This window comes from Haliotis asinina, chromosome 10, assembly GCF_037392515.1.
Source record: "Haliotis asinina isolate JCU_RB_2024 chromosome 10, JCU_Hal_asi_v2, whole genome shotgun sequence".
NCBI lineage: Eukaryota > Metazoa > Mollusca > Gastropoda > Lepetellida > Haliotidae > Haliotis > Haliotis asinina.
In genome coordinates this window covers 44,483,230-44,504,785 of record NC_090289.1, presented here as the reverse complement: position 1 = coordinate 44,504,785, position 21,556 = coordinate 44,483,230, and the positions used below count along the sequence as shown (strand labels likewise).

General features: G+C 39.6%; 2 protein-coding genes across 3 annotated transcripts; one reads left to right on the top strand and one right to left on the bottom strand.

Moving 5' to 3' along the window:
• Nucleotides 1-27: 27 nt before the first annotated feature.
• On the bottom strand, nt 28-6,574 carry LOC137298183 (2',3'-cyclic-nucleotide 3'-phosphodiesterase-like). Of its 2 annotated transcripts, none has more exons than XM_067830335.1 (3): nt 6,376-6,574; nt 4,589-5,309; nt 28-3,950 (listed from the first exon to the last, which is right to left on the bottom strand). In XM_067830335.1, exons 1-3 carry the CDS (start codon nt 6,454-6,456, stop codon nt 3,328-3,330), a joined length of 1,425 nt encoding a protein of 474 aa, XP_067686436.1. In that variant the 5' UTR covers nt 6,457-6,574; the 3' UTR covers nt 28-3,327. The 2 variants fall into 2 exon arrangements, with proteins under 2 accessions (XP_067686436.1, XP_067686437.1); XM_067830336.1 differs by having other exon boundaries at nt 5,974-6,560.
• Nucleotides 6,575-6,698: 124 nt separating this feature from the next.
• LOC137297834 (2-oxoglutarate and iron-dependent oxygenase JMJD4-like) lies at nt 6,699-17,960 on the top strand. The gene is made up of 8 exons (XM_067829791.1): nt 6,699-6,779; nt 8,518-8,780; nt 9,307-9,463; nt 9,851-9,982; nt 13,299-13,384; nt 14,170-14,351; nt 15,201-15,344; nt 16,901-17,960. Exons 2-8 carry the CDS (start codon nt 8,528-8,530, stop codon nt 17,798-17,800), a joined length of 1,854 nt encoding a protein of 617 aa, XP_067685892.1. The 5' UTR covers nt 6,699-6,779; nt 8,518-8,527; the 3' UTR covers nt 17,801-17,960.
• The last annotated feature ends 3,596 nt before the right edge of the window (nt 17,961-21,556 follow it).

The window sequence follows — 21,556 nt, the reverse complement described above, 5'->3', positions numbered from 1 at the left end:
ATGGTGTATAACACTGAAAAACATGTATACAAAGAAGTTTTTAATTCCAGAAACAGTTCAGTTATGCATATTCACATCACAGAAGGCACTGAAAGGAAAACCTTGTTAAAATAACAAATATTCAATAGGTTGTAAAGATATATAAAACCATTAACATGAACAACGTTTAGCATAGATAAAGAAACAGGTTACAAACCCTCATCACTATGTTCAAAAGAGTAGAACATACATATTCAGCACATGTTAGTTATGTTAGCAAATACTGCTCAAGAAACTGATGAACAAAAAGAAGATACTTTCTGAACAAAATGGTAAAATGTTTTATAATCTGAATCAGGTACCACTTAATAACATGAAAAAGGAAATGATTACGTTGGCATGTTGAAATTTGTCCAGAAACAACTAATGCCATCAGCACGTTCAGCAAACAGCGCTGGACATGGAAACATTGTTTATTTTGGTTGATGCATCATTGGTTCCCAATAGCGCAGATTAATGCTCATGCTGTTGATCACTGAATTGCCTGGTCCAGACTCTTTACAGATCACCCCAGTATAGACAGAATATTGACGAGTATGGCAATAAACTAAACTCACTCACTCACTCACTTTTACTTCTGATTTGTTCAATACAGGGTATTAAATGTTAAATGACAAATATCTCATTACCTCTCTGAACCACCCATAAAATCTTACTTACAACTGTCATAGTGCTATACCTCGTGGAACAGGGACCAGGAGTCTTGATTAATTGGCAGGTTATTATGTCAGCATATGATACTAGCTAATAATCATTCAGTAGAAAGCATTGCTTTATTTCACTGAGAAATTTGGCTACCTGCAAAAGAACATATGATTTATCATGTCAATCCTTACATCCTTGTAACAGTTTCTGTTTGCACCTGAAGACTGACTTAATTCTACTTATTCTATTAACTGAAGCATGTTTTAATATCAAACTTTTAAAAGCTAAAATAAATAACTCTGAGTTCAAGGTATTTTACTTTTAATAACATTTAAAAATAAGATAAACATAAACACAGAGTACACAATGCAAACAATGTCTGGCTTATTAATAAAATTTGGAAAAGTCAAGCAAAGGCGGGCCAACTGTGATAAAGGAGAGTTAAACACAAACCATGTCACAAAGTAAACAAAGCCAATGCCTGTCCAATTATTTTAAGCAAACAAAACAAATATCAGAACTTGATCAAGGAAAATGAGCAAAACAACAGTTCCAAAGATCAAAACATTATTGTCAGGAAAATCAGTCTGATTCATGAAAACATCCCTTGTTGTGTAAGTGAGGGAGTGAAGATTGCTTTATGCAGCAAAATCAATTTTGAGCTATTTACAACAAGAGATGCATTTTGTTTTACAGTACGTTAGGCTATAAGTGATCATGAAAATCACAAAGATTCCAGTTTAATATCACATTTATGGGTAAAAACTGACTGTTGAGATAAAAGTCAGTGCACTTGTGTAAAACAGATAATGTGCACTTTGTAAAACAGTTGTATTTCTTTTAAACCTGCTAAAATCATGTGTTCCGAAACGGTATCTGCATAACTGAGAAAAGGTGGGAACATCAATATAAAAACAAACAGTGTCCAATATGAGCAAAATCAATGCATTCAAGTAAAATCTGATTACTGTTAATACTAACTGGTCTATGGCACAGGATGACTATTCCAATAGTTGGATTCTGTCCAGTGTTTGGTTGAATGGAATGAGGCTTGTCTGACACTTGGTCATTCCATCTCGGGGCAGTGGGTGAAGCGTTTCACTTGTCACACCTATTACCTGGGTTCAATTCCCCACACGGGTACAATGTGTGAGGTCCATTTCTTGTTTTCCCTGTCATGATATTGCTGGAATATTGCCACAAGTGGTGCAAAACCATACTCATTCCAACTCTGCTGACACAGATCTGTTACATACTGCAGGATCAAGGTCACTAAAAGGTGTCTTAGTGTTTGAAACTGATTTGTTAAGAGCAGTCCTACCTGCAGCATCTCCTACAGAGTTACCTCTTATGTCAAAAGCCAGCAAAATACTATAACCTCACCAGTCATAGTGGAGTCTAGATGATGATTTAAATTTTCAGATCAAAAGGGTGCTTATGTTTAGTGTTTTTGATTGTAAATTTGGCAAACCATGACATCTCTGTTAACATATCAATGAAACAGCTGAATGATATAACAATCTGTGCCATTCAGTGAGTTCTAGCAAACAGGATACAGAAGCTCCACCATATGTGAGTCATTTACAAAATTCATAAGTTTCACAGCCTTTCCAGGCTCACTTCCCCATTTTCTTTTAAGAATCGAAAACATTTTTTATTGATTATTTTCTGAAATTTCCTTGATAAATATTACTGATATGATAACTCAGATAAGTGAGAGGTACAAGGGTCTGACAAAAAGAATCAGAAATACTCAGTCAAAAAATTCATTCACAATTCATGACCAACTAGGAGTAAAAGTAAACAACACTGATGTCTTAAAGCCAAATTTCTAAACCTGAGTTCTATAAGTAAATACTGGAAATAGGAAGTGCAACCATGGGAAGTATACCAACTAAACCCCAAAAGGAAAACATGCTTTCATATTTGCACAACATTATTTGTTACCAGTTCCAAAAGTGATTAACATATTATATATTTCAAAATCAGAGCTAACTTATTATAAGTAAGTTTAGGAGAATATTAAATGTCTTCATATTGGGAACCTGAATGACTGAATGCATTAGCAGGATGAAAAGGCACATGTATCCTGAAAACATAAAATGAAGATGCTAAAATGTAGTGAAATTGTAAAAATGACATGAAGTTCTCTTGAGAGATGGTCACTGTCTGACCCGAAGATACTTGTTATTCCTTGTCTAAATACTGTGCTGCCATGGAGTATTTTCATATCAGTAACAGCTAGGGCTGGCTAAAAAGATCAACAATCAGAAATGTCATCAGCAGGACAAATTATTAAAGATTATCGCTATGAAAACAGTGTCACTGATATTGTACATAAAGTTTTGTGATAGAATAATATTTCAATTTTCTCCCACAATAAACAATATTAGGTTTTTAATCACACAATATTTCTAAATTATGCTCAGAATGCTGTTTTGTTAGTCACCCATGCATAAACATGTCACCGATTTATTGGTGTGAAATATATATTCGTTTCCTCCAGGTATTATCATGATTATGGCTCAATGATTATCATTGTGACTTCTCTGATAACTACTGATAATTGATTTTAAGTTACAATTACCCATCTGTGTTATCTACATCGACAGACAGCCCTAGTAGCAGCAATCTCACACATACTTACACATGATATGGGCAGAAGAGAGTTGTTACATATATTGGTCTGTATAGGTAGACCACACAGAACCCCTCCCCAAGATACACCGCCTCACCTCCAGCCACATTCACACGGTGACCCATTTCACCAGCACTCTCCTTGTCACAGATATCCAGCATATCATGTATAGTCTTACTGTTTTGAACACCCTGTGAACAACAAATAGTCAAGTGTGCACTTCGGCCGAACCCCTTAGGTGGGGGAAGGGTAGCTCGTTTTGATGCTGAAGCTGTAGGAGAGGGTATTTTATCTTTAATCCTTGTTTGATATTTTGACATTTGTGCTAACCTTGCATTCACAGCTTTGTTTCTGGAAATCACCTCATCTCTTTCTCTCTCTTCTGGTTTGTCAAAGAGAGCACACTGCTCCTCATTCAGATGTATTCTTCCTGCTACAGTGTTTTGTGAGAAGGTGAAGCCAACTACCTCCAGTCTGAAGGCCTTCCCAACATTATCTGAGACATCCTGTCTGCTGTGGTATGTCGATGCACCTACAGCTCTCCCTTTGTTGCAGAACTTGGCTGTACAGTGAAGAAGGTCATTAGACTTCCATGGAAAGTGTAGCTGTAGCTGGCTTTTCTCATTCTCTGAAACAGTAAGATACATCAATGCAGTTATGGAAGTGTGCAAGTGGTTTAGCAAAGAGCTGACACATTCTGGCTGAAGACAATCAACGGTACATTCTAAAGTACACCAATACAGACATTCTAACATGGAATATTGACATCTCCCATAAGCATTCATAAACACAAGTATTTAGCACACCAAGCTTATAACAATACTGTAAACACACCTAACTTAAGACACAACCTAATACAACCTACCTAGGATGGCCCACCTATGTGACATACACACATGTATCTTATGTACACACATCCTCCCTCATACAAACACACCTACCTGACATACATGCACCCTCCCTCACACAAACACATCAACCTGACATACACGAACACTCCCTCCCACTAGCACACCTACCTGACATACATGAACAATCCCTCCTCCTAACACACCGACCTGACATGCACACACCCTCCCTCACACACACACATCAACCTGACATACACACACACACACCTCATATACAAGCCCCTACCTCCCTGATAAACATCCACACACACAAAAATATTCATATGAAAATATGACTTTGGAATGAGATTACAATGGTTTTTTTCAGCAGTACAGACATTTCTCTCTACCTAATAAATGACAAATATATAATTACCTTGTGAAGGCTTGTGATATTTCTTGCGATGCACCTCTAGTATAGTCCTGCAGTAATCTGAAAAATGCTTCTGACACTCCTCATACAGGTGTTTTGCTATGAACCGTACATCTTTACTTGATTCCTCAGTCAAGAACCAACCATAGTATACTGGAGCCTTGTTCTCAAACTGATGAACCTTTTCTCTTAAAATGTCTTCACCGACACCATGCTTATTTCTCCTTGCAAGTACATCAGGACGGAAACGCCAAGATGTTTTCGGAATTACGATAATGACTGTATAGTTTGTCTGATGGGCTAAATTTAAGTAGAACTGCATTTCCCAATGTCGCACATTTGTGTTGTCAATGATAACAACAGGAGTACCTGCCTCACAGGCGTGGCGTGCCTTTGCCTGGCACCATCCATGAGCATCCTGTAATCGTGCAGCATCAAATTTGTATTCACCTTTCACAAAGAAAAAGTCATCTGCAGAACACTTCAAGGAATTAGGATAAACATACTGTAGATTGGAGACAATTGTTGACTTGCCTGATCCAGGTAAACCACGCAACAAGAACATCACCTTTCCCTCCTTGATATGCTTTACTGTATTTGATTCAGTCAAGTAAGGAAAATCCAACGTTGGGTCTCCATTCTTCAACACAGTGGGCTCCTCATTCTGCAAGGATAGTTTTCCCAAGTTTACCAACAACTGCTGACCATCTTTTCCTGTAGCCATCTGAAAATATTCATGACATCAAGGAGTTTAGAAAAGAGATGATCTTTTACAAACAAAATATTGTTAACTATATTCATTTGTCATGAACTTCTTCTGTTGACAAAGTGCTGTAATACCTTGTAAATCCTGATTCACACAAACATATCTGTGAGAATATCAGCAAATCTGTTTAACCAGAGTTGTTTCATCTGGACTTGTAAGAAAACACTACCCTGTAGTAGCTAAAGGAAAGAAATAGTGTTATCTGTGTAAACATAGTATACAAAAATAGCAAAATCTTAACTTTGTAAATACATGTCAAGTAGTATCACATGACACCAAGTAGACTGATTACACGATCTAGATGAGAGTTTCCAGCGCGCAGCTATTCTTCATAAAGGTCTATTCACTGGCTAACTTGAATAATGTTGCTCAGTGCTTGGTGCAGAATTTCCCCATTCTGCTCATTACAAAAGGTTCTGCACATTCAGCATTGTCTTCAACAACAATCAAATATCTCACAAATCAGTGTCTTGGCATGATTGTCAGCATTTTATGACAACGCTCAAACATTAGAAAACACACTATGACCTTGAACTGAACTGAAACTGACGATTCTAACTTTTAAACTGAAAAGCAGTTGCATAATAGCGTAAGTTTCAGGTACAATTGATATTTGACATACTTAATTTGAAGTAATAATCCCAAATACATTTACAGCAAGTCTGTACTGCCCGATGAAACGATGTTTTGTACCGGAGACAATAATGTTGACGCCAGGGTATTACTACCGGGTTATGATATCTGACAAGAGCATTGTGGATCATATGTGTACGGGTTTTTGTAAATGCGTGACAGAACTTGAATTATGTCCGTGTAGTACAGACAATTTAATACACTGACACAACTCAGGATTTCACCGAGTGGAAATTATGCTTTGACAGCGCCATTTTCACTATTTCAAATCCATTTAGCGACGACAACAGCGTTTAATTAATGACAATATAGTGTCAATGTTAGATTTCAAAGCAATCTGTCAGCCAGAAATATTTGGACATAAATCTATCCTAAAATACGACACACCCACCGACAAACGCCCGTTTTTCCTTTTCGCTCCCACCATTACACAGGTGGGAGCAGATGTTAGGTACAGATTCACTAAAAGCATTGGTAGCTTGTCAGCTGTCAACAAATCATATATAATATGGGCGATTTGTCGTTATCAATTTCTATTGAGGCAGTGTTGTGAAAGCGTCGGCTGCTTCCTTTCCTGTCCACAGTTCCGCAGTAATGGCACATGAAATAGACAAAAAATAAAGGCCCACAACTTAATATGACAGACCTTTAATTGTGATAAGAAATTATTTCAATTGTCTTTTTAAAAATTCTATTTTTTTTCTCTCAGGGCTTAAAGTGCGAGCCTTACATATGGCTGCGCCCTTGTTAGTCAGCGGCTCATAACAACCGAAGAACCCAAATGTGTTGATTAAGGTGCGATCTGTAACGTGACATTAGAATAGAGTAAGATATATACACGTATATATAAATATGTAAATAATCGAGTCTGGACCAGACAATCCAGTGACCAACAACATGAGCATCGATCTGAGCACTTGGGAACCGATGACATGTGTCGACCAAGTCAGCGAGGCTGACCACCCGATCCCATTAGTCGCCTCTTACGACAAGCATAGTCACCTTTTATGGCAAGCATGGGTTGCTGAAGGCCTATTCTACCCCGGGACCTGCATTTAATATGTAAACATAAGGCAAGCCGCTTGCAGTATAATAATCTTTGTTGGGTGGTGAGTGTTCTGTTACTTTGTCAGCGACACGGCTTAGTTGAATGTTGATCATACTTACCTAATATATTTTTTATTTCACAAAAGTTGTCATATCAATGTTCATCCTCCAAATTTAATATGGTACCGTTTTCGCCATAACATTTGTAGCCGTTTTCGCGGAGGGAAGGTTCCGTTATGTCAAATGGTGCCGTTTTCGCCAGGTGCCGTTCGGCTGTGGTGACATTTTAGCCTGAACCCTTAGGGACTGTCATATTATTACCAATTACAATGGAACAATGGCTACTCAGTTCTCAATTAATGCACCCTTATCGGTCATACGCAGAACCAACCGCGACCAGCTAGCGGGACCACGCCAGACAAAGTTGTCATTCTTCACATTGTACATGCAATTCCATAAAACTTTAAATATCATGATTAATATCAACCCCTCCCCAGACATAAGTTATTCCCTTACCGCACTTCATTTGGTGTGCTTTCTCTGATTCATGATCAAACTTGCATTGCAAGAATTAAGCTTGGCAAGGATGTTAGAATCAACATGATATTGCTGCTTAGTTTGATGCTTTGAAAAAAACTGTCCATGTTTACATTTCAGCTGATATACGTTTGCTATGGAAAATAGATATATGACATGAGGACTATACCAATAATTACTATAAAACTGCCAGTAAAATGTTTCAATACCCTTGGCTGGTTTGGATGTTCAATGGAATGATTCTGAGTGGGATGAGAATGAGGTGAAGTTACATAGTCTCATGTACAATCTAGTATGTATATAGTACTTCTTTGATATTTACTCTAAGTCTTAAGTTGAGGAAATGAAGTATGAGCACAATTGTTAGGGATATACAACTTTGAATTCTTTATTCTGTATAGGCGATGTTCTGACATTCATTCTAATGTCGTCAAGCAAGAGACATAGCATTTGAAAGAGAGTTCTTTGAATAAATATATTTAATTGTGTGTGTTGTCTGAGAAAACAAAGTGTTATTTCATTGTCATAGTTTTTGTAAGATACTTTGGATGACAAAATGTTCTTATCAGTGATCATTTGTAATTAAATCATTGATATATGAATATTGCAGATTATCAGTCTTTTTAGCCAGCCCCAATACTACGCACACATACCAGGTTAATCATCGTAGATCATAGTGATCAATTATCATTTAATAACTATCGATTGACTGCCAATAGACATGGGAAAAAAGCATCTTTGAATGAAAGTACCACAAACATCTGAAAGAAATTAACATGTTTCATGTCATTGATGAGTGGTGACACATCTGTGCTTGGAATATTTACACAGTGATTATCAAAGACACAATTTTTATATCATAGATATTTCTGATTATTTATCTTTTCAATCAGATCTACATAAAGCCAAATCTCACTCACAATCACGTTGTTTGCTTAACTGTTTCCAGGTACTAAATCATGGCATCTGTCTGTCCCATGATCCTTAATGGCCTCCTCCAGCACATCGACACCATACCTGAGAAGAGACAAGAAGTTAGGGTCACAATAGATCACCTAAATTATATGCCAACCTATGAGGAGTTCTTCCAGCGGTACCTGTTGCCGAATCGACCATGTGTGATTTCAGCGAAGTGTACTGAGGGGTGGCGGAGTCGGAGGGAGTGGGTCCTGGCGGGGAAGCCCCATCTTGACTTCTTCATCAGCCATTTCGGTAAAGTTGTGTCAGAATGAGGTTTTCACTTGTTACTAGAGCTGTAGGAAGTGAGTCCTGAAGCTCACCTAGACTCTAAGTTAACACAATCTTCTGTAGTTTGTTACCTTGTGTTATACAGGTTTCACAATACCTGACCAATTTTCATGTTGTGATTGGGGCACAAGTGTCTCAGTCTTAAGACGCTGAAAAATTGCAGAGTTGCTTCCCATCTGTTTGTCAGAAACTTTTTCTCCAGAGGATTTTTCTTTCAAATTATCATCACCTCAAGTATGGTTCCACATTAGTCCCAGCAATGCCAATATTTGACAGTCTCACTGTACGTTTTCCCTCTCAGTACGCTGACTTGCTAGAATACTTTTAAAGCATTCATTCATTCATTCATTCATTCATTCATTCATTCATTCATTCATTCGTTTTACATTACCACATGAAAGGCAGGGTTAAAATTATTCTCATTTCAAGAAATGACCCATGCCCAAAGTGATGCTGCATTGCCACGGTTACCTTTGGGTTTGTCTTGTAGGCTCTGCAATAGTTCCCGTGGCAGACTGCAGCCAGGAGAAGTTCTCCTCACACCCAAAGGAGGAGATGTCATTGAAGGATTACTTCAAGTACTGGAAGGAACAAACAGTATCACCTGGATCAAAGTGTTTGTACCTGAAAGACTGGCATTTCAACAGGTATTCTTAATCTGAATCTACATAGCTTCAACAGATCAGATCATTAAGAGTTTCCACAGCTCAGATCTTTACAAAGCTCAACAGCTCAGATCTTCACAAAGCTCAACAGCTCAGATCATTACAAAGATTCAACAGATCAGATCTTTACAAACCTTCAACAGATCAGATCTTTACAAACCTTCAACAGCTCAGATCTTTACAAAGCTCAACAGCTCAGATCTTCGCGGAGCTCAACAGATCAGATTGAGCGATCAGGTTTTGGAATGGCATTGTACTGAGCTCAGAGCTATTTATTGTGATTATGTATGTATTTACTACTAGTAATGTAATATATTGCACAGAAGTGTTTACATTGATTGAATGATGCAGTGTCTTTTCTGTTTTCAGGGAATTCCCCAAATACAAAGCCTACACCACTCCCATATATTTCCGATCAGACTGGCTCAATGAATTCTGGGATACTCGTACAGATGAGAGAGATGACTACCAGTTTGTCTACATTGGCCCCAAAGGATCCTGGTATGCCAACAACAGCTCAGATTTTCAGAAACTGTAGTTACCTTGATCTTCCTAGTGTTACATTGTGTTAGCCCACAGTAACCCAGACTTACAGAAACAATAGCTGCCATGATCTTCATGGCATAACTGTGGTGCTACGTGGTGTTAGCCCACAATATCTCAGATCTACAGATGAACTGGTTGCCATGATCTTCATGGTGTAACTGTGATGCTACGTGGTGTTAGCCCACAATATCTCAGATCTACAGATGAACTGATTGTCATGATCTTCATGGCATAACTTTGGTGCTATGTGGTGTTAGCCCACAATATCTCAGATCTACAGATGAACTGGTTGCCATGATCTTCATGGTGTAACTGTGGTGCTACATGGTGTTCGCCCACAATATCTCAGATCTACAGATGAACTGATTAGCATGATCTTCATGGCATAACTGTGGTGCTACATGGTTATCGCCCACAATATCTCAGATCTACAGATAAACTGATTGGCATGATCTTCATGGTGTAACTGTGGTGCTACATGGTGTTAGCCCAAAATATCTCAGATCTACAGATGAGCTGGTTGCCATGATCTTCATGGTGTAACTGTGGTGCTACATGGTGGCAATGTCCCTTAACAAGCCACTGTCTGGCAACAGAATCGGTATATCAGAAACAACCAAGACCTGAACCCTTAGGCATTGTTTTGTATCCATCAAGACATTGAAATCATCACTCAGGTTGTGATTACAGGGCTTCTCTTATGTCTTGAGTTCTATGGCCCACTTTGCCACATAGATTGAAATCAGATGGTTTGTGGTGAATATGCATCACCCTTTATATCAATCCCCCACCATGCATTTTGCAGGGGAGCTGTATATTAAAAAGGACACTTCCTGGTCGATTTTTCAAGGTACTGTTTCTTGAAAAGACGATCGTAGTGGTTATCTGGCCCTTTTTGATAGTTTTGGATGTTGTCATGGAAATTTTATGCATTTTTTGTTGTGAAAAAAGTTTCAAGTTTCCATGGCAATAAGTTTCAAATATATGTTTAACAACAAGTATGTTTCCCATTGCAGTGGGTATCAGTGATTTTTGAAGATAATTTAATCCTTTTGGTTATTTGGAACAATGTGTTTTTAACCAAGTTAACAACATGATGTACTGTAAAATCTTTCAGTTTTTTTCTTATTTTTTTAGTTTTTTTTTTTGTCTTTTGTCTCTTTACCCAGAATAGTACATAGGTTTCTAAAACTTCATATCTTTCAAAGAGTAAACATGTCAGTGAGATTCAGTGTTTGAAGAGTACTATATGGTAGTGATGTAAGAACACACTGAAATGTTGCTCTATACAATAAACAAAAAGTTGTCATCAACATAAGGTTGTAATCTCTGTTGATGGAATAATGTTATGAGTTTAACAGGCCTTACCTACCTTTTAACTCTGGGCTAATCCATTCAGCTTCCAAGGGTGTACCCTGACAATTGTGTATATTTGTCTTCTTACATTTGTGTGACAAAGGGACATTGGAAAAGGGCATATAACACAACCTATGCACAACCTGAAACTGCTTTTAAAAAACAGTGGATTTCATTGCAAGATGTGCTCATTATTAACAGCCTCAGGGGACCTGATGGATGTATATCATTTTGCCTGAGAGAATGGAAAGAAAATCGAGAGTAAAATTTATGACAAGTTCATTGCAGCACCTTACCAAAATCTGTGGGCAAAATAGTCACTGGCCCACTATCCCGTGGCTAGTGAGTGAGTTTAGGTTTACATCACACTCTGCAATATTCCAGCTATATCGCGGTGGTCTATAAATAATCGAATCTGGACCAGATAATCCAGTGATTAACAGCATGAGCATCAACCAAGTCAGCGAGTCTGACCACCCAATCCTGTTTGTCATTTCTTACCAAAGAGCATAGTTGCCTTTTATGGCAAGCATGGGCTGCTGAAGGCCTATTTTACCCCGGACCTTCACGTGTCCCCGTGGCTAGTTAGAAATTTGGGCGAGTTAATCTCCAAAGTCACTGATCTAGCTGACTAGCGAAATTTGGTAACTATTTCACTCTGATTGCAATCTTCATTTATTTGATGTATACTTATATGAGTGCATGTGTCCACCATTCATGGTGGGTGGTAAGGTAGCCTAGTGGTTAAAGTGGTAAAGGTGTTGATTCCCCACAAGAGTACAATGTGTGAAACCTATTTCTGTGGTTTTGTAAGAAATGATTTCCCTTAGTCTTACTGTAAGTAATTACATTGTGTGTGGTGCTGCTTACTGTTTTTCTGCATCACATAAATGCATACACACACATAAATAAAGTTGATAAAAATGTTTCTCGTTATTGAATCACAGGAATATGAATTATTGATCATTTATTTCTGTTAGTGTTGAAATGTGTTGATAATAAAAATTTGTTAGTATCCAAAACTGACATACACTAAATTTAATTGCATTCAAGAAGTGCACCAATGGTTTCTAGATAAAAAAGCTGATTAAACAATTTTTCACTAGACTTTTTGTCATCTGATAAAGGGGAGCTTCAGCACCTGTGGCGTCACCTTTACACACATATTATTGAGTTGTTGGAAATTAACCCCAGACTCTGACAAACTGTGCTTATAGTTAGGCGACCTAAAACTTTGTATCTTCCATGTGTAAAAGGTGTAATTAAATATGCCAGTTTTCGCAAACTTAGTCTCAGTATTATTTGTAACACTCCTATACTGAGTCTAACAAATCCTAGCAGGAGGTTGTGGTCAGGTAACCTTTGAGACTGATCAATTAGAACACAACTTACCAAATTGCGAATGTTGACATTTGTACATACCTTTTGAACTTTTACCTGAAAATGGTTTGTACCCAAACAATTCCGAAAGCTATTTTCCATACGATAGTTTCTGGGTGATGCACATGGAGCATGCAACAACAGTGTACAGTCACTGAAAAAAAGCATTTTGGCAATATTTAAGGATGTCAGCTTGCAGAAATATTAGCTAATGGTAATTATATCAACAGAAACCCCAAAATGTATAAACTGCAGATCAAATATCTGTTTTATGCAAATTTCATTTGTTGAGAGATCAGTGTCAGTGACTGGGGGATTTTGTAAGTCCCGCTAAACCCGAAATAGTAGCTGTTGTGTGATTTGTTAAATCTTTTCAACCTTCTCGCATTTAATTGGACAGTCATAAGGCACCCAAAGGTTACCTGACATGACCTCCTACTAGGGTTTGTTAGAGTGTAAGGAATAATACTGAGACTAAGTTTACTTTGACTGTTAAACATGCTGAGTCCTACAGTGGTGACCTTCTCACCTTCAGGACCCCATTCCACGCTGATGTGTTCCGGTCATACAGTTGGTCTGCTAACATCTGTGGCCGGAAGAAGTGGATCTTCTTTCCACCAGGTCAGTTGATCTTGAATTACACTTGATCAAGGCTCAAACTCGTGCGTGAGAAGTAAATATCTAACATCTGCAGCACTTTTGGTGGTTACACTTTCATGATGACCATTGTTTATGATGGTATCCATGCCAGGCATATATGAGACTCATGAAGATCCAAATTAGAATCGGTCACCAGAAGTCCATGCTTGTTGCAAGGGGCAGCAAAGAGGATCAGGTTGTCAGATTGCAGACTTGGTCTATAAATATAATTGACTTCAAGACCTGTGAAGGTCCCATTGTAGAACTGGCCTTCAGCAACCCATGCTTGCCATAAAAGACAACTATGCTTGTCGTGAGAGGTGACTAACAGGATTGGATGGTCAGGCTTGCTGACTTGGTTGACACATGTCATCAGTTCCTAATTTCGATGCTCATGTTGTTGATCACTGCATTGTCTGGTCCAGACTCAATTATTTACGGACCGCTTCCATATAGCTGGAATATTGCTGAGTGCGGCGTAAAACTAAACTCACTCACTCACTCAACATATAGGTGGAATATTGGTGAGAATTTTATGAAACAACTAACAAACAAGTAAATTTTACAATGCAGGTACTGGTAACACACCCTTTCATGATGACCCTTGTTTGTGTCAGTATCCACGCCAAGTAACCCACCTTTTCATGATGACCCTTGTTTGTGTCAGTATCCAAGCCAGGTAACACACCCTGTCATGATGACCCTTGTTTGTGTCAGTGTCCAAGCCAGGTAACTCACCTTTTCATGATGAGTTATGTTTGTGACAGGAGAAGAAAAGTGCCTGACTGATGTGTTTGGACAACTGGTGTATGATGTCACATCCAACGAGCTTGCTGACCAGTCCAGATACCCCAACTACAAGCACCTGGAACACCGCCTGGAGGTGTATCAGGAAGAAGGGGAGATAATCTTTGTCCCAAGTGGCTGGCATCACCAAGTGTACAATGTGGTAAGCTATGCTATGGAAAATCACAGTCTCCTTGTCATTTTAAGTACACTTGACTTATTAACTGCCAGCTGATATGACAAAGACATTGGTAACAGCATTTGTTAATGTGTGGTGAGGTGATAGTTTGATTTGGAAAAGTGAGTTCAGTTTTACTATGCTTTTAGCAATATTCCCACAATATCAAGGCAGAGGGACACAAGAAATGAGCTTCACATTTACTGTGTGGGGAATATAACCCTGGGCCTAGATTTTCAAAGCTCTCTTAGTGCTAAGATAGTCATAAGTTCATGTTAATATATGGCACTTATGACTATCTTAGTGCTAAGTGAGCTTCTAAAATCTAGGCCGTGGTCTTCAGTATGATGAGCAAATGTTTCAACCTCTAGGCTGCTCCACTGCCTTTGAGTTGGGAGAGAGGAAGGATTGGTGGATATTATAGTAAATGCAAAACATAGGTTTAAGCCATGAATAGCAAGTTCTTTTTCTTCTTACACACTATTAAATAAAATTTCAAAATTTTCAAAAATTGATATAAACTAATCAAATTATTCACTTAAGTCATCAAAATATGTACTTGTTGGGCATTTACTATATGTGTAAGACAAATGTTTATTCTATCAGAAAATTCCAAGGTTGACCTTTGACATTGCCAGGCTCTTCCCAGGCATCCATAGTAGTTACAGTCCTGTCACTTGTGGGCAGATAACATCTACACTGCTGAGGAGTAGCCAATGGGAGACAAATTGGAAACCCACAGGATATTTTGCAGTTTTCACCCCGGCCTTCAAATGAAAAAATGTTTGTTACATGAAGACAAATATTTGTTAGAGGAAGACATATTTGTTACAGGAAGACACGATCTCCATCAACCACAACTGGCTGAACGGATGTAACATAGACCTCTGCTGGGCACACATCCAGCAGTGTCTCCAAGATGTGCAGAAGGAGATTGCAGATTGTTGCGACATGGATGGATGGCAAGGGCAGTGCCAGGTGGGAGTGGCACAGAGCCAAACGTTTTCCATAGACACATGTTATGACCAACTACAACAATAAAATGAAAAAATATGTCTATTTAGAAAGCAATTAGAGGAAACTAAACACACTACACATGACACATTTTGAAATAATATCAGTTACTATCTGTACATTTGTGCAGTCTCACTTTCAGGCAACAAAAAATACAATAGATAATATTCTGATTACAGTGTTACAAAATATCACCTGCTTTAACATCAGTGTCATTTAGATTACCCAGTATGTGATTTTCAAGCTGAAGCACCTTTGAAATCCTCAAAGTAATTACTGCTCCTTGGTGTCTCAATCTACAAAGAAGAAAAACACATGGGAGCTGCTTATGATGATTTGTAGAAGAACGAAAACAAATATAAACAGAGGGAGATAACTCTGTTCATCTCCCTTATGTCTCAATGTTTCATTCTGTTTTAGGATCTTTCCACACTAACAGCATGAGAGGCTGTGCTGTTTCCATGAACTTATTGTCCCAATGCTAGTAGCTGAAAGATCAAGCACTTGTTGGTTCTTACCATGAAGAAGAATGTCTTTGAATATCTTGTGTATTTTTAATGATGTCACATCAGGATGCCAGTCTTTTAGAACTTTTAAGACTTGATTGTTCAGTTGATCTCATGCCATCTGCTGGGTTCAGCTGGGTACAACTGTTAAAGTTGTGATAAAAAAGTTTTCTTCAACAACCCTACTTGTCAAAAGAGACAACTTCCAGGAAACCTGAGGCCTGACTTAGTTGATGCATGTCATCATATCGCACTTGAACAGATTGATGTTTATTTGTCAGTCAAAGGATTGTTTGGTCCGGAATTGATTATTTACAGACTGCCAGCATGTTAATGTGTCATGAAACAAAAACAACTAAAGTCTGGCATAGGCCATCAGCAGGGATCAGGCTAGCTTTTCTCGAAACGTTCGTAGCTCTGCAAACTTCTTAAGACATTGGCTACGATCAAAGATAAGAATTCTTAACGCTATGAACGTTTCAAGAATAAGGGCCCCGGTTGGTTCTTTATGGACCATATGTAGGGATGAGGTTAGTTGTTCATGGACCATCTTTAGAGATGGATCATAATGGACCCTTGGAAGGGTACTTGGTTATGTACTATCTGTAGGAATGAGCTGGGCTCATTATGACCATCTGTAGGAATGAGTTTAGTTCATCATGGTTCATATGTAGGAATGAGTTGAGTACATTATGGACCTTCTGCAAGAATGAGTTCGGTTCATCATGGTTCATAAGTAGGAATGAGTTGAGTACATTATGGACCATCTGTAAGAATGAGCTAGTGTCATGAATCATCTATACAAATAAACTGGGTACGTTATGGACTATCTGTTGGAATGAACAGTGTACCATACGGACCACCTGTAGGAATTAACTGGGTACATTATGGACCATCTTTAGGTTGGCAGGTCGGATGGATGGATGGGAGTTTAAACAGTTGTTGTGAAAAGCAGTGATTGCATGTGTCATTGTCATGCTATCCAGACCTGTAAGTCCATTTTTCGTGTTCCAGTTGATCCTGAAGGCCAGCAGCGGTATCAACTACATCGAGTTCCTATCCTTTCTCACCAACATTGCCCAGCATCGGCTCCAAGCTCTCTCCAGGCTCCATGTGGCTCCAACACCGCTCAGTGAAACTGATTCATCATGTACGGAAGAGACACACTGTGATACCAACGTGACCACAAGTGTGATAAATTCTGCTGATCGAGCAACTAATTCTGTGATAAATTCTGTTGATCAAGCAACTAATTTTGTGATAAATTCTGCTGATCAAGCATCTAATTCTGTGATAAATTCTGCTGATCAAGCCATTTACTCAGTGATAAATTCTGCTGATCTGACATTTAAATCTGTAATAAATTCTGCTGATACAGCATCGAACTCCATTTTACATTCTGCTCATTCGAACTCTGTGATACAATGTGACACCCAGAAAGACAGCACTGTCTCCAAGAAAATGCCTGAGACAGGTTCTAGTGAAGCATACCTGTCAGAAAATTCGCAAAGTTCTTACCCCAGTGAAAACAATACAAGCCAACCAATAAATTCAGTCACAGGCAGTGTGGACAGAATACATTGCACAGAGAGGACAGACAGTCATGGTACAGAAATGTGTGATGCTCCTAGGCAGATAAACAGTCTTGATACAGGGTTCACAGACAGCAGCATCACTCTCGACCTGCTTCCCGCCTCTGAGGAAATTAATGCTACAGAGTCACAGTTCGCCCATGCACACTGGCGTTACTGTAACACTGTCCATGCCAAATTTGATTTATTGCGACTCAGAGATGTATTGAAAGATATTTTGTCATCACCCGAGATGTCTGTGTTGGAGGCAGGTCCTCACATAGACCTAGCAAACCAGGTGCTGAGACAAATAAATATTATATGTGGGTATTTCTGGTCTTGAATCTTAATGGAGCCATTTCTGGTTTTGTGTGAGTGAGGTAGTTTAGGTTTACATAGACTTAATGTTTTTTCAGCAAGATCAGGGCGGGGCACACCAGAAATGACCTTCACAGGTTGTAACCATGCGCAGAAATGAAAGTGAAAACATCCTCACTCACTCACTCTGTGTACTTTTCTTTTTGTTTATTGTTTAAGTACCATTCCAGCAGTATTGGGTGGCAGATAAATACCAGTGAAGATCTGGGCTAGAACTGGTCGTCAGAAACCCATGGTTGTGAGGTGACTAACAGGATGGTCTGCTGACTTTGTTGTTGGAGTGGTGTAGATCCATTCAACAGACAGAGTCAAGGGGGTGGGGGTGTGCGCATCCTCTCATCTTTCACCCTCCTTGTTCTGAAATTTTGTTAATTGAGCATTGAAACTCTAGTGGAAAAGGAGTGCGCACACACACACACACACGCACGCACGCACGCACGCACACATATATCTACCACCACCAACACCACCCACCACCCTTTGTCACTCGTGTACGCGACTATGCTTGTCGTAAGAGGCGACTAACAGGATCGGGTGGTCAGGCTCGCTGACTTGGTTTACATATGTCATCGGTTCCCAGTTGCGCAGATCGATGCTCATGTTGCTCATCACTGGATTGTCTGGCCCAGACTGTAATATTCAGACAGCGCCATATAGCTGGAATATTGCTGGTTGCGGCGTTTAACAGACAACAGCCGAGTAACATTATGGGAAGAGTAAAGCTGTCGGCTCACGTATTGGATGAAGTCCATGGGGCCAAAGTGTCCACAGTTCCGTAGAATTTGGTCGAGAGGAAATATTAGTAAAGCGGTTAACGTCATGTGGAGAGAGGAAATATTAGTAAAGCGGTTAACGTCATGTGGAATAGGAATGCATTATTCCAATTTTTTAATGGCCTTGTGGTGGTGTCTTGTAAGACACTCCCGATAAACTATGCTTGTTTTAGAGGCGAGGGGCGTTAAGGAAGCGTGGATAAAGTGTTCGTTCGTCATGCCGAAGGCCTGGTTCGATTGTGCGAAGTCCATGTGTGGTGTCCCCCGCCGTGATATTGCTGGAATATTGCTAAAAGCTGCGTAAAACTCAACTCCACTCCACTCCACGCCTCTCCATTCCACTTCACACCTTTCACTCACAGGCGGGATACGGGAGTTAGGTGATACGTCACGGAGCGGGCGTTGATTGTATGGCAAGAATCCCCAGGACTTTGATCGTTCTTCATAATGTCAGTCACTGGACTGTCTGACCCAACACGATTATTTTGCAAACCGTCATCACACAACTGGGATAGTGATGTGAATGGTTTTAAACAGCAAACGAACTACAGAGGGCGCTTTTTACTATCCACATGTATTACCTCCATTCCGATAATAGAGAAGGGCGTCAAAACGGACTCTTCCTTATGCTTGTAATCGGATCAGCTCCAGCGGGTGACTCACTCATTCACCCATTTACAATCAGTCGTCAGTTATTTAACATTTACACGTGGAGACCCGATTTAACAACCAAATGTTAGAGGCTAATGGATCGGATGGTCAGCTTCGCTACTTATCTATATAAATCGATGTTCATGCTGATAACCACTGAATTGGCTGGTCCAAGGTCGATAATTTACTGACTGCCACTATATTGCTGGAATATTGCCGAGCGCGGCGTTAAATGACTGAGACAACAAAAAATGTATCAGTTGCTAAAAATTCGTTTAGTACAAATACTCTATCATGGCACTGATGACACCCGGCGATACCGTTAAATTCGCGAAAATGAAAAGCATGTCTTACCCTGCACGCCATGCATGACCTGCCCTCAGTATGAGCCATTTATCAGATGAAGCATTTTTATATTCAACACACGTATGACAAGTTGTGCAACAGTTGCACCAATCCAGGTTTCTTTCCCCGTGTGATCATCCAGATATACGACAAACATGCAGGTGTGTAAATTTACATTTGTGGGCGGAAAAACGAAATACCGTGTCAGAATTGTCCATATAGTGCATATGTCTTTACAAACTGCAAGGTGTACATGTGTTAGTTTCCGTTTGTTTTGACATTTTTCGGCAAAAATTACAAGTTTACAAGTATTCCAGTTCAGAGGTCTACTGGTTGAATATCAGTTGTCTCGTGGCTATTCGCGATATCAGGTGCTCGAGTAAATCCAACACTTTATTATCACAGCATAATATCTGGATGACCTTGCATCAGCTATTGTTTCAAGTTTGAGAGTCTGTGGTTCAGTGCATCATATTTTTGCCAGTAAACACACTAGTCGGGCTCAACACAATGTTCTTGGCGGCAGCAACCTCACACAGACGACCACAGAAACGTTCATATGTTGCTTGCTTTTTGTCAGGAAGGAAGGCATAGACGAGGGGGCACATCTTATTCTGGCCAAACGCGTGGGTGGTGCAGAGCTGGGTGAAATACTGGGGCACTTGTCAAACGTTCCATCGCAGTACCAGACATCGGCAGCAGCAAGTAGTCTCGGGTTAGCATCTGTGGCAAAGGCAAGGATTTTGTTGTGGTCGCCATCATCGATGAGGAGGAAGTTGTCGTTGGAGGGCGTTGTGGTGTAGACGTCAGGAAGAAGAATGTCAGGTCTGTCTCTGGTCTGTGGACGAGGGGGGAGGATGTCTTTCGCTTGGGATCTGTAGAGCATGGTACGGACACTATCAAAGGCTGCGACCCTGGGCACGATGTTAGGATTTGAAGCTCGAAGACCTGTGAAATCAAGAAGAAATATTAGTCGTACAAATAGAGTGACGTCGCAAAAGTTTGTATGCATCGTCAGGCAAAACAAATTAGACTTCAATCAAGATTCTATCTTAGTAGATTCATACAACCTGAAATGATTCATGCTTACCCCTAAACTCTTCTTGAAACGGAAGGAATCGGCTTCGAGTCGGCTCGGACTAAATTCTTGAGATTGGCGATGCATGAGTCGACGGCAATCTGGCTTTGGTCTGGCAAATGGTTATGTTGATCTCAATGCGATGTCATAATGCCACCTTTGGTGTTCAGAGTGGCACTACATGTCTTCTGGAAGCAGTTCCAGTGGATTGATGTACCTCGTCTTCTTTTTACTGTGAACTTAAACCCTTGTAATACTAAGTAGTGATCACCTCTGCCATTTGGAATAAAGCTGATATTTACTTGCTGGTTAGCCATAGTGACTGACGAGAGTATGGATGGATACACCAATTTATACTAAATCACAAGTAGTGTTCACTTTGTAGTGTAATAATAACTAAATAACTTACCCTCAATGATGAGAATTCACGTCACCTGTGATAACAGCTCACTAATTAGTACCCCATTGCCCATCAGGAACAAATTTCACAGGCAAAAGAGTGAACACCCACCAACCCATGCTAATCCTCACTAATCCCTTATAATAACTTATAGGTGGTGGGTAACTGGGAATGAGCCCTCGAGAGTTCAGGGTCCCTGTTTGGTGGAAGAATCCCGACAACGTCATCACAGGATTTCAAGCAGGATGCCATTGCCAGATTTTCGCCACTTCATAGGTGCTTCTCTCTCAGGATGGGAAGCTCATCCAGAAGGCAAGAAGTATTAGGCCCCTTGGAGTTAGATTCACCAGTACACGTCATCTTCTTAGAAACTGAAGCGGTCTTATTACTATAGCCATCCAGTGATGGGCTTTCAACACGAATTCCTCACTACTAGTTGCCATGGGCAACATGGCTATAGTTGCCTATATCAAC